Below are 18,667 nucleotides of genomic sequence, written 5' to 3'. Positions count from 1 at the left end.
ACTCTAGTCTTGAATGCCTTAATGAAGGAACCATTCGAACCTATTGACTCCTCCAGTATAAAGAACTTAACACTTAAGACGGTTTTCCTGATAGCCATCACTTCTGCTAGAAGGTTGGGCGAACTTCAGGCTATATCTATTAGGGAATCCTACATGAAAATTCTAGATGATAGAATAGATGATAGATAGTATTGATGTTGGATCCAAATTTTGTTCCCAAGGTGGTTTCTGACTTCCATAGGAACCAGGAGATTATCCTGCCCTCCTTCTGTGAGAACCCTTCTTCAGCAAGAGAACGAGAATGGAGTTCTTTGGATGTAAGACGTTCTGTCCTAAAATACTTACAGATCACCGAGACCTGGCGTATTGACTCTAATCTTTTCATCCAATTTCAGGGGAAAAATAAGGGGAGGAAGGCGTCGAAGGCGACTATCGCAAGATGGCTGAGACTGGCGATTGCTTCATGCTACGACCTACAGAAGATACCGATACCATCAGGAATCCGAGCTCACTCGACCAGGGCTATGTCCACATCCTGGGCGGAAAGAAGAGGAGCGTCACTGGATCAGATTTGCAGGGCTGCAACGTGGTCTTCCTCTACTACGTTCTCCAAGCATTATAGACTGGACTTGCACTTATCAAAAGATCTGTCATTTGGGCGCAAGGTGTTACAGGCTGTAATCCCTCCCTAAAAGCTTACTAATTTTGTAAGTCTCCAGGTTGGGCCGTCATGGGGGACGAAGCGAAAATTGTGAATTAGATTACTCACCGGTAATTCTATTTCCGTTAGTCCACCATGACGGCCTATATATTTTCCCTCCCAGTTGAAATTTTTTATTTCTGTATTGCTTTCAGATGAGTTGTGTATGTGGAGCAAACATACTAATAAATCTGATTGTATCTTCCTCAGCATGGTTATTTTGTAATCACTGGCGGGAGGATGCGGGGGGGGAGCATTTAACCTCTCTTCTTCCTGTCCCTGCAGAGGTCAAGGGGCATCCTCCAGGTTGGGCCGTCATGGTGGACTAACGGAAATAGAATTACCGGTGAGTAATCTAATTCACAATTTTTGCATCATTCTCAAGGTATGTTTAGTTCACAATGTATGAAATCATGGTAGATTTCCTTTTTAAGGTGCTAATCAGGAGAATAAATATGAAACCGATACGAGTACTTCTATAACCAATAATGGCGCCCTACTGATAACACACATGGTGAAAATGGTGTCCTTCCTTATTTTGTAATGTTATAGAGAAGAGGTGATACATACCCTGCAGATAGGACACTGCGTAATCCTTTCATCTCCTCCTGTTCTATAACATACTACTTGCAGGTAGGACGCTATGTACAATCTACTCTGTTCCCCATGCTCGGGGCCCATATCTTTCTACTCCATTTAAAAATGTGCTCAGCTTGTTCTGCAGATTACACTGTATTTTCAAGGAAACAGATCCCCCTTAACCAATGAGGAATCTGGTTTACAGTATTTTTCGGACTATAAGGCGCACCATCAATAAATGCCTGCTAAAACATCTAGGTTCATATATAAGGCGCACTGGAGTATAAGGCGCACCTGATTATAAGGATGAATGACCAGCAGGTGGCAGACCTGTGCACAGTTCAAGGCAGCTGTTGTCTGTAAGTACGGTTCATATATAAGGAGCACTGGACTATAAGGCACGCCTTTGATTTCTGAGAAAATCAAAGGCTTTTTAGTGCGCCTTATAGTCCGAAAAATACTGTAAATCTTTATAAACCAAACCATTTAAAAAACAAAAAAAACCTTGCCTGCTGTCATATGAAAATAAAACCTCAATTAGGTGTTAATTGTAGAACTTTTCAATATTTTATTTAAGAAACATCTATCAAATAAAAACGGTTTTAAGACGGGGATAATAAATAGACATTCTGATTTTTTTTCCTTTCTTTGTGCACTGCACAGTCAGAGTAAAGGATTGGTGACTCTTCCAATGAACAGCACAGGTCCTACAAACCAAAGAAACCAAGAATAAGTTACATTTCGGGATAAAAAGTTTAAAGAAAAAATAGTTTTAAACATTTCTTGCATGTCAAACCATTGTGCAATTTTAGGCCACTTTCACATGGATGTTGTGGGGACATGTCTCTGGCTGCAAATCCCCATAGGCACCAAACGATAAGAGCATGTGCACGTATACATGAGTATGCACACAGCACCATAGGCGTCTCTCCATGGAGAGGGGGGAAAATAGAGCTCACCCCCTCTCCGGTGCGAAGCTGTGTGCTAGGCCGAGCGAGCACACGGCAGTGTGAAAGTAGCCTTACTTGAAGTTTTTTGGGGTTTTTTTGTCTTTCAATAGTCTTAAAGGGGTTAATAACAAATTAATATGGCTGTTTACTTCCAAAAATGGCACACATCTGTCCAGAGGTTTTTACAGCCATTGATTTATAATCCTTAACAACCCCTTCTAGATGGCACTAGCTGCTCTGTGATTGGTTCCTATGAGCAGCAAAGATTCATGACCTTTTTGTACAAAGTTAACCCCTTCCCCATCCCTATTCCAATCCTAGACTTGTGTTGTGTTAGATATAGACACTTGGGAATCATATGATATAGGAGAGTTTTTACTGTAGTGTCAAAATATACACCCCCATGTCTTACTACAGAATAAGGTGAGAGCTCTTTATACCTGAAGCAGCTGATCTCAGGAAAAAGATAAATGGGCTGTCTGCTTTGAAGACAGGCATTCGGGATCTTTTCAAGAGCGCCATCCCTGGAAAACATAAGAATTAATATAGAAGAGGCAATGTCCACAATGCTCATACCTCTGGTAATCCAAATTCTGCATTAAACTTGAAACACTCATGTAAAAACACTAGTTATGTGTATCTGGGGGACATATGATACTTTTTTTTTTTAACTGCTTTATTGAATAGAATCATGAAATAAATGTACAGCTGCATTATACACAATTATTGGTACACAAAAAGAAAAGGATTGTGACAGTAATTGAAACACTTTCTTCCAGTAGTTGCTCAATCATTCTACCACCCGCCTACCCTACAGCATGTGTGTCTCCATAGCTGTGGTTTGTGTTACAGTAGTATCATAGGTATACGCCATGTCATAGTACAATGCAACCAGATGAACATTACAATGCAAACATAACATCACTTGCCGGTGATTCTGGTAACTCTGGATCTGTAGGTGCCGTTAAAGTATCCCTATATTATGGCTGTTTAGTTAATAAAGTTTGAGCCCCTTCAGTGAGCTCTAGCCTGAGTGCCCCTGATCTATTCCCCAGGATCCGGGGTGTTGTGGGCCCACACCTTTCGCTTCATGCCCAAGTAACTTATCAGCGATGGGATAGACCAGTGATGGCAAACCTTTTGGAGACAGAGTGCCCAAACTACAGGCAAAATCCACTTTTTTGCCGTGAAGTGCAAACATGGCTTTTTAAGCTGTAACTTCTTGCTACCTGTTCTTCCACATCTTTCAATCGTATCAGCCCCCTGAGGCCACCAATACAGTTGAAAGAAGGAGGACAAATTCATACACATTATAGATTCTCTCTAGGCCCTCTCTGTAGAGGATGAATGGTGGTTCCAGCAGGAATACCTCCAAAGATATTGCAGTTCTGTCAACACCTTCTCACTTTTCCTGCATTTCCTAACAGCCAATTAAATGTGACTTTAAAATAGCACTGAGAGCAGAAACTCTTAAGTTGCCTGGGACTGCAGGAACATTTGGTGGATTTGGTCATACTTGGTGAACCTTGCCCTGGGCAATGGTCTGAGTGCCCACAGAATTGGCTCAGAGTGCCACTTCTGGCACCCGTGCCATAGGTTCGCCATCACTGGGATAGACATTGTCAACCTGCAGATTGTTCTTCTGCAAGTATTGCCCTGAGTCTATGAGGAGAATAGTGTGTCTCACCCGAGTCACAACAAGTACCCCAGATTTGGCCGAACTTATCTGGACAATTCCTGTGTTTGTATAAAACTGCCTCATAGGGAAGCATTTTTATTGATTTGTGCTTTCCACATTCGTGTTGTCGGCGTGTTGGGCTCATATCACCAGAGCGCTATACATTTTCTTGCTATGAATAATGTTTCCCGTAGGAAAATGCGGTGATAATGTGTCCAGTCTTCTTCTGATAAGACCCCCAGGAGGCACACCTCAGGTACACATGGGACCGTCAGGGTAATAAGTCTAGTGAGAAAATCTGTAACATGTTTCCAAAATCTTGCTATTGGGGTACATTCCCATATCATATGCATGAAGTCGGCTTCCAAGGATGCACATCTAGGACAGGCAGTGGAATGTACCCGGCCCATTTTCTGCATGCGGACCGGAGTGACATATGATACTTTTAAAGGGAATCTGTCACCACATTTAAAAAAAAAAAATGCTGCTAGTGGCAGGTTACCATAGTGCCGTAGTAACAGACACCCTTCTTTTAGCTAAAAATTGCTCCCTTCAGATTCCCCCCCACCCCCCCAGACTCGCACTATAGATCCCTACATAACAGGCAAGTATGTAACGGATTTTATGGGAATCTGAGGGACAGATTTTTTAGCTAAAAGGTAGATGGTTAAAAGGGATCTGTAGAGTGAGACTAGGGGCGTAGCCTAAAACCTAAAGTCATGTAACTGGGGTGAACACGGGTCATTTAGCCTCTTAACATTGCCAAACTGTACCCCATGCATATGTCTGACCACATAAAAAAAAAAAAATCTAAGCATCTTAAATGCACTTCTACTCCTCTCCATGCAGGCTGCTGCAATTTCATGATAGGTCCTTTAACTCTTAACTGTACTCCAAGCATATGTGATAATGTCACCCTGGTCACATGACATTGCCTGTGTCCAGCAGCTCCTCTCCATGCTTTCTCTGCATGCAGCAGTAGAGGAGGCTACGCCCACCTCAACTCGACATCAAAATTATAAAGTTGAATATATGGGAAACTGAGGGGATCAATTTTTAGCTTAACCCCTTCCCGACTAGCCCCATACTAGTACGGCGCAAGCCGAGTCCCAGTGCATGGAGAGGGCTCACAGGCGGAGCCCTCTCCATAGCCGGGAAGTCTTTGCTGCATATTGCAGCAAAGGCTTACCGGTAACACCCGCGATCGGTGGCAGAACCTATCGCCGGTGTTTTCCTGTCAATCGCCGCCAGCAATGCTGCTGATGTCATTGAGGTGCGGCGATCCGTCGCCATGACAGCCCTGGGTCTTTCCAAAAGACGAGGCTGTCTCGTTTTAACCCATTCATTACAATGTGCTAATTGCACATTGTAATGAATGAGGAGGAAAATCCCCATATACTGCAATGCTGTCGATCTGATCGATCAGACAACCTAGGGTTAAAGTACCCTAGGGAGTCTGAAAAATAGTAAAAGTTAAAATAAAAAAAAAAAGTTTAAAAAAAAATAATTATAATAAAAAAAACAAAAAATTCAAATCACCCCCCTTTCCCTAGAACTGATATAAATATTAATAAACAGTAAAAATAATAAATGTATTACATATCGCCGCTTCCGAAAATGCCAAAAGCATATTGAAACATTGAATAACTTTTCATTGCACAAATAATATCAATTATTCACTGAAAGTGGTCAACCCCTTTTTTAAGTATGTTTTTTTTAGTTTAGCAATAGTGATGCAAACTGCACAACATGTATTTTGCCTCACTAATGTGCAGAGTTTGCCAGATTATTGAATACTGGCCCACGATCTTCAATAATCTGGTGTACCCAGCATGTGCCGATCATGCTTTGTAAAACTGAGTGCACAAAAAAAAACCCCAAAAAACAATGGAGCGCCACATTTCTGTCGAATCGCTGTAATGTGTTGCACAGTCCAAACCTGTATTGGAACTCCCCCGAACTCCCAATGTTTCTAATGCCAGATTAATCTGTCTGAATTTAAAGGGAACCTGTCAGGCTAACTAACCTACACTAACTAAACATAACTTTTTAAAACTGCCATTATACAACAGTACAACTATCTGTATATTGTTCCGTTCGTAAAGTTGATTCGACATCCCTTAAAAAGAAAGGGGTGGGACCAAAATGGACTTGTGTAAAGGATAGACTGATCTTCCTCCTTTGCACTCTATCTTGTCATGTGCCACATTTTGCCACAATGTAAAGGGCTACTATAATTACTCCCCCCTCCACCTCTGCCCATTATTTGCTTCATTTACTAGTAGGCAGCACAGTCCATTTCAATAAATGGTGTAAAGCACATATGGACGCACTGTGATGTATATCCTATGTAGTAGTTTTATGGGAGGGAACCTAAAAAAGCAAAACCTGATCTAAAAGTGACTTTAACTCACCGGTTACTCCCGAGCCTCTTGTCCCACCTTCTTCCACTTCAATCTCTGCCTTGTGAATTGCTTGAGAAATGTAAAGATTTCTTTGTTCTGAAATAAATTTTCACTCGCATTGAATCTACATTGTCATATTTGTATAGAACTTTTAATACACACCATGTCATCAAGTTACCTGAAATCCCTTTGAAATCTGCTTTCCTTGGATCAAATAGATCGGAGACCCCCAGGCCTGGTAACGCCCTCTTTAAATCGCTGTAACATTCTAGTTTAAATCTGTAGAATACAGACAAATCGTTATTCAGGCTTCTCTTTTTTTTAAACACACATTGTTCTAGTCCCTATTGTAAAACTTTTTTACCTGGGCAAAAAGATGTCCATTTTAGTTCTTTTCATAGAGTTGGCCCACACGGCAATGCTCTTCGATGTCAGGTTAGACTCGATGGAGGATAATGGTGTGTTCCTATCCGTGGGCCGTACCACAAACATACTGACTGTATTCCCGAGATAGGGCAGCTCCACTACTGTAAACTTTTCAAAGGATGGAGTTTCAAACTGACCTGTAAAAGTATTGTCCCATATAAGGTTACATTCTGGTTGTTACAATGTGTAAATTGCTTCCATGTAGATTGGACACAGTGACTGGTAATGCTTTTTATAATTGTTATCCATAGCTTCTTTCCTTCTAAAATCAACTTTTACAATTATTCTAATGATTCAGAGGGGCTTTGAGATGGTGTTTCCAGAGCCCCTCTGTGCTCCAGCTTCACCGGCTGCACTTCCCCCTCCTTCTGTGTGCGATTACAACAGAAAGAGGGGGATATTTTAAAAGTTTATTTTAGAAGATAATATGGATAACAAATATAAGATGATTAGCATAGTCATGGTATGGATCTATGAGCAACTGTCTATGGTTTATCACTTTGCTGTTAGATTTCCTTTAAAGAGAACTTTTCACCTCCATTGCCTTGTCCTGTTTCGTTGGACTCCAACATACAGACTATGATTGATATCCATGACCCGTACCATACAGTGTTGTCTGATTCCATTACGAGCCTGTTGTACACAGCCAACATTGATCCACTCTGAACCAAACCCAGCTTAAAGGAAATCTACCACCAGGGTGAAGGATTGTACACCAAGCACATTGGCATGCAGGTGCGCACTCCCCCTCTGGCAGGATCTGCTCTTGTTTCTACAAAAAAAAGCGTTTAAAATATTATGCATATGAGCCTGAGGGGCTCTGGGCTCTATGGCTGTTAATTGAGCCTGGAACCCCTCGGGCTCATTTGCATAATCCTTACACTTTTTTTGTAAAAAGCTAGAAGAAGAGCTTGTGCTTGGTTTACAATCCTTCATCCTGGTGTTAGATTTCTGGACAATGTCACCGAAACCCATTAAACTAGCAGCCCCCTCAGGTAGTGTGTATAATATCCGTTCTAGAATTCCCTTTTATGTGAAATGTCACCTGTTAACCTATAGAAAAAAAAGCTACATCAATGTTCTGTTGAGACACAAGTCCTTTAGTTTACCGGAGGTCAATTAAGGTTGCAGTTCCCCTTTAAATAACATGGCTTGCATATTATCCACTATAAGATCATCCCCTTTAATGACTGCAATCATAGATCTAAAAAACTGTGGGAAATCGAAATGGAGAGAAAATTGTATAACTGTTATGGTCATAAAAAAAAACTTGTGAAAGTTCAATGTCCTTGCAATAAATATTTTAATTATACATATAGAAGACCAATCCCTTACATTGTTCATATGAATACACCATGCAAAAGTGTAGTGGACCTGCATGTCCAGAACTTTATCACGTGTTTCATAGACATTATAAATCAGCACGTTGTATCTTCGTGACATTATTTCTTACCGTAATTTATATCTGCAGTTTGATGCATCATGGGAACTTTAACCACAGATCCGTCTGTACTGATAAAAGGCAATGTCTGGGTGTCTGTGAAAGAGAATCTTGTTTTCCATTTGCTTTTGAAATACATTGTGCTTGCTAATGCGATCTGCATGAAAGCAGAGGAAAAATCTCCACTAGGCACCAGTGCATCTACTCCACCTGTTAAAAAAAAGTTGTTAAAGGGAACCCGTCACCACTATTTTCACAAATACAGGTAGTGACAGGTTCCTAGTAGCTAGAGCTCTATATCTGTAGCTAAAATATCTTCCCCTGAGATTCCCATATATTCAACTTTATAGTTTTACCTGGTAACTAAGCATGGCTACAGCGAGTCCAAGGTGGGCGTGGCCTCCTCAGGCTGAATCCAGCAGCTCCTCCCCATCCCTATCTCTGTATGCTGCTATAATGTCATGTGACCAGGGTGACATCCTCACAGGTCCTATAGCTTTTGTTGCATTAGGAACAGTACACTAAGCATATATCTCCTGAAATCACAGCAGCCTGCATGGAGAGGAGTAGAAGTCCATGGAGACTGCTGTGATTGTTTTATGTGGTCAGATATGTACATGGGGTACAGTTTTCATATTAAGTAGCTCAAGGACCTTTGATGATGTCACCCTGGTCACATGACCGCTGCAACCAATCAGTACCAGCGACCTCGGTGGTCACCGGAACGGTGACGCAACTTCATATTGACAAAAACAAACTACCACCAATATTGCATAAAAATCTGGCATAACTGAAGACCCTGCCTTGCAACTCATAAGTTTATCCAATCTTTATATGTATACAAAAAAATATATCTATCGGGTTCAAGGAAATGTACTTTTATTAGGTATTGATGATGATCAACATCACCCTATGGGCTTAGCCCAGTGGGAGCAATATAATCACTAACTGAAATTATTGAGTAATTGCTGATTAAAGAGGCTGGCTGCTATAATTTTTTTTCCAGGGTGAGTACAAGGCCCTAATCAGGTCCTCTATACTGTACTTAACCTAGTTACATTCCGTATAGCTGCCGGACTGGTCCACCGGCAGTAGGGTTCAGGACTTCCTGTGACGTCCCACGCCCTGCTGCAGATGGAGGGGACATGGTCAAGGATATCCGAAGACCCCTCCAACCACTGCTATGGGAGTAGTAATGATGAAGCGATGTGCAGACAGTAACAACTGTACGCCCCTCTTCATCCACTGGTCCTGAAACGTTACCAAAGTACTATATGGGTGCCCCTATTAGGGTCTTGTACTTGCCCTGGTAGAGTTTTGCAATAATAGATAACAGTGATAATAATAGAAAAAAGTGATAGAAAACATTGTAAGTGTATTCAATGCATAACCCAAGTCTGGAGAAGTGAGAGAATACAAATGCACATGGATGACACAGTATCTACTCACCTCCTGTGTTCCTGTTAACCCATTGATTTATGAGGTGAGTCGTCCTGTTAGACTCAGAGAAGTTGGTCAGCTGAAGGCTGCTGTTTGCCCATTGTATAGCATGTTCTGTAAATTGGGTGGAAATTGGAGTCCCTGCTTGGACAAACAAGGCACATGCCAAATGGATGGACGTGTCCTGGCCGGAGTTGGTAAGTTCATTGTGCATCATTTTCATAAAGCTCTCCACTGTTTTATCTGCAAAATGTACAAATGCATATCAATACCTAGACAGGTCATGGTCACACTTGTTTGTATAGACCGAGTTAACACTTAACTTCTCATGTAAATCAATCATTTTACTCAAAGCCTATCCAGAGGCAGATTTGGACCTACAAATCCTGAAATCAGCAATATGTACTGTAGAATTACAGCAGGACGCATTACATCATATGGATTTTGTATAATGACTCCATACAAGTTTCTCGGATGGCTTAAGGTTATTCAGGCTGTAGACGTACCATCCCATACATGTAGATCATTTGGTGCCCTTGGTCACTAATCTGGTAGAAAAATAGTCAGTACTTGGACTATACTGAGCCTTGTGTACCGTGGCTCTAGGTCTGCTTTTGTCTTGTAGACATGTACTATGCATTGGATAAGAGCTGTTCACCATGCAGCATAGGGTGCGCACCTAATCCCCAAATCTTGATTTATTTAAATGGAAATCCTTTAAGTATTTAATTAAAATCAAATACAAGCGTTTGAAACTAATTTCCTTCTCTCACGCTGAATGACCCTTTGGAAGTGAAGTTGTTATTGTAAATTATTAAAGGATTAAGACTGAAAGAAAGCTGATACACTGCACAGTCCGCTGCCGGGGCTGGTCAGGAGCTCCCGCTCAGGATGCACTTAATTTCTGCTATTGTATACTGGTACATACAGCTGATGGAGGTGCACTGTGTTATACTGTATATAGAGTGAACCTGTCACCAGGAATGTTATTTTTAGCAGTGTGTCATCTGCTGTTTCCATAGGGAACTATTATGATCATTCATTGAATTGACATGATGGTGTAACTGGGATCCATATAATCCATATAAGAATTTGATCTGCAAGGATATAAAAAGATATAAAAATAGAAGTTTGTGAAAAAAGGTAAAAGGAGGGTTAGTATTGATAACACAGCGAGGTGTTATGGAGGCACATACTGTATATAATAATACCATTTGAATGAGCTGTATATATGATAGAATAATTACCATATACATTGTAGCCCAAAGCCTTTTCTATCTGAGTGAAGGTGCTGCCTTGAGCTCCGAATTGAAGTAGCCCTAAGGAGGCGGCCACACTGCTCGGGGAGATAACTAGGTTTGTTCTGTTCTCTGTGGTCACTATTGTCTGGTATAACTTCACTGCAAACTCTGTGTTTAGCTCCCTGAGTCGGTCATAAAGGCGGCAGTGTCCCTGGCAGAGGCAACATGAATACAGGAGGAACCAGAACAAAACTGGAGACATGGAGTATGTATGTACAGCCGGGAACCAGTCCTGGAAGAGAAAGAAGAATAGAAAATATTCATACCAAAATAGCGGAAAAGATATACAGGCAGTCCCCTACTTAAGAACACCTGACTTACAGACGACCCCTAGTTACAAACGGACCTCTGGTATTTGGTAATTTACTGTACTTTAGTCCTACGCTACAATAATCAGCTATAACAGTTATCACAGGTGTCTGCAATGAAGCTTTATTGCTAACCCTGGTTATTATGACAATACAACATTTTTAAAACCCAATAGTCAAAGAGACCAAAAAAATTTTTGACTGGGGTTACAATTATAAGGTATACAGTTCCGACTTGCATACAAATTCAGCTTAAGGACAACTTCCTGTACTTATTTTAGGTTCTACAATAAACAGTGTAGGGTCGGACTGCCCACCGGTATACTGGTGACTCCACTGATGTGCCCCAACATCTACTCTCTCCTCCCCTGCCGGCAGCATCCAACTTTATCTGGGTCCCCCAGACACATAGCAGAAGTATTGGGGGCCCACCTGCCCAGCATCTCTATGAAGATGACATAATCCATAGGAATCCCAAACTCTTTCTCACACAATCACAGCTCAGTAGGTTTTCAAAGAGAAGTCATTTGTGTCCTGCCATTTGGCAAATAGCTGATTTTTTTTTTTCTATATCAACACATGATTAAATCTCTAAAGCATTATATATTTGTGAAATCTGTGACACATGCATATATTCTATAGGGTAGTTGTGATACATGTATAAGTGCTAATCAGTTCCAATATCCTTTTAGTATATGGGGTATCATTTTTGTCCAATAAGAATACTCTCCAAAACAGATAAAAATTCAAAAAAAAGTCATCTTCTGGAATATGCTGAAAAATCAATATTAAAAATCATGCTTTGAACACATTGTGCGATTTATCAAAAATCTTCAAAATAGAGTTTTAGGTTTGGTTGTGGTTATTTTTGTGCTACTTGTTTGTCTCTCGCTGAACATTTTTAGATTCGCAGATATGTATGACAGATATACTGTAGGTAATACAACTTTTATAACTACTGTATAACATAAAAAATGGGGCAATAGATCAGAGCAGAAGTTGTTCGGGTTTAATCTAAAACATAACCAGACAGTGAGGGGGAGAAAAAAAAATCTTTTAGCAAAAAAATTTTGATAAATATTACCCTAAAATTTAGGTTATACATAGACTTAAAAGGGGGAGATTTATCAGATGTGTCTCTGAGCAGAACTGTTCTAGTTGCCCACGGTAACCAATCAGAGCTCAGATTTAATTTTCCAACAGCTGTTTATAAAATTAAACCTGCGCTCTGATTGGTGTCCATAGGAAACTAGAATAGTTTTACCACAGACACTGCTGATAAATCTCCCCCATAAAGCATACCGCCGTGTGCTGGAGGTGAGGAGGAGGTGAATATCAATAATATAAGAATGTTCTATATAATAAAGTCAGCCATTGGTAACTCACACTTTGTGCGGTCGTGTGTCGTCCTCTGGAAGTGATTCCTTGTGGATCTCCTTTTCCTGGGCACTTTGATGTGTACATGAATAAATCTAAGTCATGAGACGGCAGTAAGAGGTATATCCAGTGGCTGCAACCTCTGCTGGCGATGTCTCTACCGCTCTGGTGAAATTCCTATGCACTTGTGGCTCTATATAGAGGCAGGCAGGGAGGCAAGGAGGCAGACCAGCAGCCAGCAAATCCAGTGCAGGCACAGGGGATGCTGCGTGACTCTGGGAGATTTCATCACATTTCTATAGATAATACTTAATAATAGACAGACTGTTTCCAAAAAAGATGAACCCAATTTCAAGACAGTATGTCATAATGACATCAAATTTGTTTTTGATTCTGTTTTTGAGGTCCCCTAGATTACTCACTAATGGTGTCAAAAAAACACAGAGGGTATATCATTAGTTATGCTTGTTTTGTGTCTTTAAAGCAAGTGCACCCGAGAAAAACTATTGGGGCATATTTATAAAAATTGTCCTCAAGTTAGTGCAGATTCATGTGTCTAATGCTGGATGATAAATCTGTCCTAGTCCAGAGTAAGACCTTCTAGTCGTACTCTGCACCTTCTATTAGTTGGTCTACTTTACGCCAGAAAGTTAGGACAAAATTCTGTCGGGCCAGGAGTATTTATGGTGCATTTTTGGGTCACGCCCCTTTTCATAGGTCACCCCCCCCTTTTGTCGAGCTAGTCGTAGGAGAGCCAGAAAACTGTCTAAAATCCCTTATAAATGTGGTGAAGACTTATTTTTAGTGCAAACTATGACAGAATTAATAAATCTCCCCCATTTTCTATGTGTCTACCCAATTGTAAGCTATATTATTGGGTTGCCCAGTTGTCCCACTTCCCTTGGATGTTACACCTTGAAAAAAACATGCACCATAGCACATCTTGTTAGCCCCTACTCTAGTCTACATACTTCACCTGTACATCTCCTATTAGGAAGGGGGCAGAAGGACCAGAGGGGCTTCCCCCTTGCTGGGCCAACTTCTTTTGTAGGGGGCGAGAGTTCGCTCCCATTACCATCCTACTGGGTTTGACAAGTGCACCCCCTTGTGGAATAACCAAGCTCTATCTGAACTTTCCAAGCTGCCTAATGGGACTGGATGGAGGGCCAGGGGGATGTTCTATGTGGGGGATGTCTGTATAGATGGAGTCTTCCATTCATTTCAGCAGTTAGAGGATTCCTATGACTTGCCAAACTCCATCCATGTGTTATTTCTTCAACTCCGCAATGCCACACGGTTTCCGGGTGATCAGTTGATAGAAAACTCCTTCCCTGTTCCCCTCATGCTCCTGCAGGCCCGGGTAGGGCCCTCATATCCTCATTGTACATAGAGTTACTATCCACTCAAATAAAACGAACACCTGCTCTGGTGAGGATACAGTGGGAGAGGGACCTTGCCCCTTGACGGACGTGGAGTGGGATAGCCTAAGCTGGCCTCCCCAAACTTGGAGGACAAAATGTCCTAGCTATATATACTCCATCAAGCATACCTTAATACTAGTAAGGTTACTAAATTTCCCCCTGGGTTTCCGGACCTCTGTCCTAAATGCCCTGAGACCTCATGCATCCTCAAATTTAATGCGATAACAAATTGCACCCACTATACCAATTCATAGCAAATAAACTAAGCACATTCAGCAAGCGCTCCCCCCAAATAAACTGTTTCGTACTGAGAGGTTTCGTAACTCCTTTGTCCCAAAAAGTATTGAAATATCACCAGCAACCAATTACCCTCAGAAGGTGACAGCAAAGAATAACACGTGCAACACCCCTGCCAATGCATAGGCTAGGTGGTTGGTGCAAATGGAGCACTCTCCTTGTCAGAAGCCATCTGGTGAGCCCGGGCAACTCACTCAGAAGCTACTGCCCTGGTAAACTCTGTAATTGCAGCTGTAAATCAGTGCCTGGTAAGGCAAGAGTTAACAAGTGAAATGTTATTAATCAATGATATCCTTTGTACCATTGTAAAGCAAACTGGAAGCTGGTTGGAGGGTGCTGCCACCTGACCAAGGGGGTATAAAAACCCTTGAGGCACATGGTATTGGATCTCAGTCAGCAGAGTGAGAAGCAGGTCCAGTGTGCAGCTCCTGCAGAGCTGCTGTTCAGACCCACTATCAGGAAGCAGAGGGTCTCAGGCCACCACCTGACACCTTGGGCAAGTCAGGAGACTAAGCCCCAGAGTAGAGGTCCACTGTCCGGACTGAACCTGCTGCTGTTGATGTAAGGCCGCTGCCTGTTTGAATAAAGAACTGTGAGTTGATTTGTACACATTGCATCCGTGATCCCTGCATCAGGCTGCTTCACCATCACAGGCTCCCCATCCTTCATCACCCAGGGATTCCCATATACACCTCAGAGGTTGCCCCAGGGAGAAACTTCCTTCATCAGCCTCTCCCTCTACTTTTCTTGCACACACGACCTGCTGGAGTCTCAGTACCAAGCACCATAACCATAGTGTGCCCAAGGCCGCATATGCCAGCCACTCCGGCATCCTGGGCCCCAGCTGTCTACAACCACTGAAGAAAGGCTAGGCCCTGATGGGGCATGTTGCACACGCTTGCAATTGAGGACAGGATTTTATTGCATACGTTGAAGGACTATGATTTGTAAAGCACTACGGAATTTGATGGCACTACTTAAGTAAAGATTATTATTAAGCACATACGTTTTTTGAGAAAATTAGATCTTGATTTAGATTTTTTAGTCGGTAGGCCGCAGTCCATTTTGCCGTTGATTATGACACCCAGGTACTTGTAAGTTCTTACTTGTTCAATGGCTTGGTCTATGATGGTGATTGTTCTGGAGGCTGTTTTATTTCTTTGTAGGTCGATGATCATTTCCTTAGTTTTTTCATTTAGAATGAGGTTATTTTCTTAGCTCCATACTATGAATGAGTTGATAATGTCCCTGTCCTTTATGCAGCTAACTATAACTGAGTCGTCAGAGAATTTTTGGAGGTGACAGAGATCCGCGTTATGGATAAGTCAGATGTGTAAAGGGGAACAGTGCAAGAACGGTACCTTGGGGTGCACCTCTGTTGCGGACAATAATGTTTAATCTTGTGTTACCAAGTTGTACGAATTTAAGCTTGTTTGTTAGATAATCGAGTATCCAGTTGCCTCTGAGAGGGCTGTAAGGCTGTAAGTCATTTTACCCCTCATTGCTGGGTCTATGGTATTCTTACAATATTGCCTTTAAGTTCCCGGTGAGAGTAGGTCCTGTGTAGTAGATACAGCACTGCATCGTCCACACCCATTTTGTTGTTGTATGCGAATTGTATTGGTTTGAGTGTACCCTTCACCGCCTCTTTCATGTGAGACAGTAGAATTCTCTCAAAGAATTTCATTATATGGGATGTGAGTGCAATAGGATGGAAGTCATCACACATGACAATCTACAGATTTTGGGGACTGTGTGTGGCTTAGCTAGTTAGCACAGATTTTTATTAGACTTTGACAAATTCCATCAGGCTCCACTTCCATACAGATTCTATGTAATTTTACTCCACATCCGGCTGCTGTCTTGTTGTTAGCAAGGCTGAATACAGAATACAGCACTACCAATATAGGTATGTAGGACAAAAGTTACCAAAAGGTCATAGACCATAAACTAGGACACAACTTAAAATAAGATCATAATGTCAATCTTTATTTACACAAAATACAGCAATCAAGAAAACTTTATTAAAAACTATGATAAAAAAATCCACAAAAACACAAAGAAATGTGGTGGTGGCCCTAAATAGTCAAATACATATGCATCCCCTATATCAGTGATGGCAGGCCCGGCGCCAGCACCCGGCCAACCCGGGCAAATGCCGGGGCCCCGGGGTACTGGAGGGGCCCACTCGGGCCCCCGGATCAATTGTACCAGTGTCGCTATAAGACACTGGTACAATTGATCACCATCCGGAACGATCGCTTTTCTGCCTCTATGCTGCGCTGGTTGGGAGCGCAGCATAGAGGCAGAATCTAAAACTTGAGGAAGAATCTAAAACTCACCTGTCCCGGTTCCCACGATGCAGCGCTCCGCAGGGTATGCGACGGCTTTGAAGCCGGCGCACATGATGAGGTCATCGGATCACGTGTGCCGGCTTCAGAGCCGGCGCGTACGGGAGGCCCAGGCAGAGACAGCTGCAGGCGCTGCTCCGTGGGAACCAGGAAAGGTGAATTTTTTCTTTTTTCTTTTCCGGAGGGGAGTGAGGGTGTCCACGGAGAGGGGGGGGGTGTTAGTGTGTCAGTAGGGGGGGGTCATTGTGTTCACAGGGGGAGGGGGGGATGTTCAATGTGTCTGGAGGGGGTCATTGTGTCAGCAGGGGGTTTCAGTGTGTCCGGGCTCAGTGTGTCCGTAGGGGAGGGGGGGGGTTCAGTGTGCTGCCGGGGGGGGTGGGGGCGGGGATCAGTGTGTCCCCAGGGTCAGTGTGTCCGCAGGGGGAGGGGGCGCAGTGTGCCAATGGAGGGCGGTCCACGGAGGGGCCCACTAAGGCTCTGTCGCCCAGGGGCCCACTAAAACCTGGAGCCGGCCCTGAGTGATGGGGAACCTTTTAGAGACCGAGTGCCCAAACTACAACCAAAATCCACTTATTTACTTTGAAGTGCCAAAGTGGCATTTCAAGCAGTAACTTATTGCTACGTGTTCTTCCACATCTTTCACTTGTATTGACCACCTAAGGCCACCATTACAGTTGGAAGAAAGAGGGTCTCTCTGTAGAGGAAGAATAGTGGATCCAGCAGGATGACCTCCAACGATAATGCAGTTCTGTCAATGCCACCTCACTTTTCCTGCAGTTCCAATCAGTCAATGAAGTGTCGCTTTAAAACAGCGCTGAGAGTACCATATCATAAGTTGCCTTGGACTACAGGAAGATTTGGTGGATTTGGTCCTGTTTGGTGAACTCTGTCCTGTGGTGATGGCCTGAGTGCCCACAGAAAGGGTTCTGAGTGCCACCTCTGGCACCCGTGCCATAGGTTCGCCACCACTGCCTTATATCATGCCCAAATGGACACAACCAAAAGTATACAAGTTCAAATATATATAGTCATATTACCCACACGGGTGTAGCATCATACAGAGTTTAGGACAGAAAATGGCCCACCACCACAGCACCCCGCCGTACGTTTTGCCGTCGCTTCCTCCAGGGGGTGAATAAAGATTACAGCCAATTAGGAAGGAGGAAGGATGATCAGAGCCAAAGTAAGTTGAGAAAGAGGCACAACAATTCTTCTTAAACATGTGCAAGTTTCAAGTTTGTTGAATGGTTTTTGACAAAGTTCACAGCTTTATGGAGTATGTTGGGTGTCTGTGTTTACTTTATTGACCATTTGATAGAGGATTAAAGGGGTATTCCCATTTGGGCATTCACATTTAATTAAATTCACTTGCCATATGTAAACATTTCTTCAATTGGATGTTAATAAAAAAAATGTTTCTGTGTGAAGATAATTTCTCATAAATGTAGCCATGCTGTCCCTTAGAAACCAGATAGCTTCCTCGGATACGACCACGTCACACTCTGGCAGCGGTGGCCAGACTTGCGCTATAGAGTCCTGCCGGACCTCCTGGCTTCAGCAATCATTACCACAGGACGGCTGTGCGACATGTAGTAACTCCCGGACATTTTATATACAATAACCTTTTGTTTCTTTGTGCACTCAATCCATCAGAGGTGGTCGTATCCGAGGAAGCCATCTCGTTTCTAAGGGACAACATGGCTACATTTATGAGAAATTATCTTCACACAGGAACATTTTTTTTAATAACATCTAATTGAAGAAATGTTTATATATGGCAGATTTATCAAACTGAATGTGAGTGCCCAGATGAGAATACCCCTTTAAAGTGCATTATCTTACTAATCTTTGATACATAATTCAAGAAGGGAACCAATTGGTGCATATTGCCAGAAAACGGCTTTCAGGAAATACAGCATAACTTCTCTCTGATATACGATAAAATCTTGTCTGGCCTCTTCATGGAGATGGTATGTTGGAGAATTTTCAGTGT

At 42.4% G+C, this 18,667-nt stretch overlaps 1 protein-coding gene across 2 annotated transcripts; it reads right to left on the bottom strand.

Annotated features, from left to right (window-relative positions):
* Positions 1 to 1,823: 1,823 nt before the first annotated feature.
* Positions 1,824 to 12,778, bottom strand: SERPINE3 (serpin family E member 3). Of its 2 annotated transcripts, none has more exons than XM_072134516.1 (9): positions 12,615 to 12,778; positions 10,867 to 11,152; positions 9,629 to 9,862; positions 8,192 to 8,389; positions 6,677 to 6,875; positions 6,491 to 6,591; positions 6,322 to 6,408; positions 2,670 to 2,753; positions 1,824 to 1,986 (listed from the first exon to the last, which is right to left on the bottom strand). In XM_072134516.1, the coding sequence occupies exons 1-9, from the start codon at positions 12,690 to 12,692 to the stop codon at positions 1,943 to 1,945; spliced, it is 1,311 nt and encodes a 436-aa protein (XP_071990617.1). In that variant the 5' UTR covers positions 12,693 to 12,778; the 3' UTR covers positions 1,824 to 1,942. The 2 variants fall into 2 exon arrangements, with proteins under 2 accessions (XP_071990617.1, XP_071990618.1); XM_072134517.1 differs by having other exon boundaries at positions 8,192 to 8,275.
* Between the last annotated feature and the right edge of the window lie 5,889 nt (positions 12,779 to 18,667).

The sequence above is a fragment of the Engystomops pustulosus genome, chromosome 2, assembly GCF_040894005.1.
Source record: "Engystomops pustulosus chromosome 2, aEngPut4.maternal, whole genome shotgun sequence".
Taxonomy (NCBI): domain Eukaryota; kingdom Metazoa; phylum Chordata; class Amphibia; order Anura; family Leptodactylidae; genus Engystomops; species Engystomops pustulosus.
Note: the sequence above shows the minus strand (reverse complement) of the source record. Positions and strands in the feature narration are given on the sequence as shown.

Bases quoted from the DNA above. Each gene is read 5' to 3' on its own strand.
- SERPINE3 (XM_072134516.1), bottom strand. From the start codon at position 12,692: ATGTACACATCAAAGTGCCCAGGAAAAGGAGATCCACAAGGAATCACT. The intron at 11,153-12,614 runs GTGAGTTACCAA...TTTCTCTTCCAG, and splicing joins GACACACGACCGCACAAAGT to GACTGGTTCCCGGCTGTACA. The intron at 6,876-8,191 runs GTAAGAAATAAT...ATACTTTTACAG, and splicing joins AACTGCAGATATAAATTACG to GTCAGTTTGAAACTCCATCC.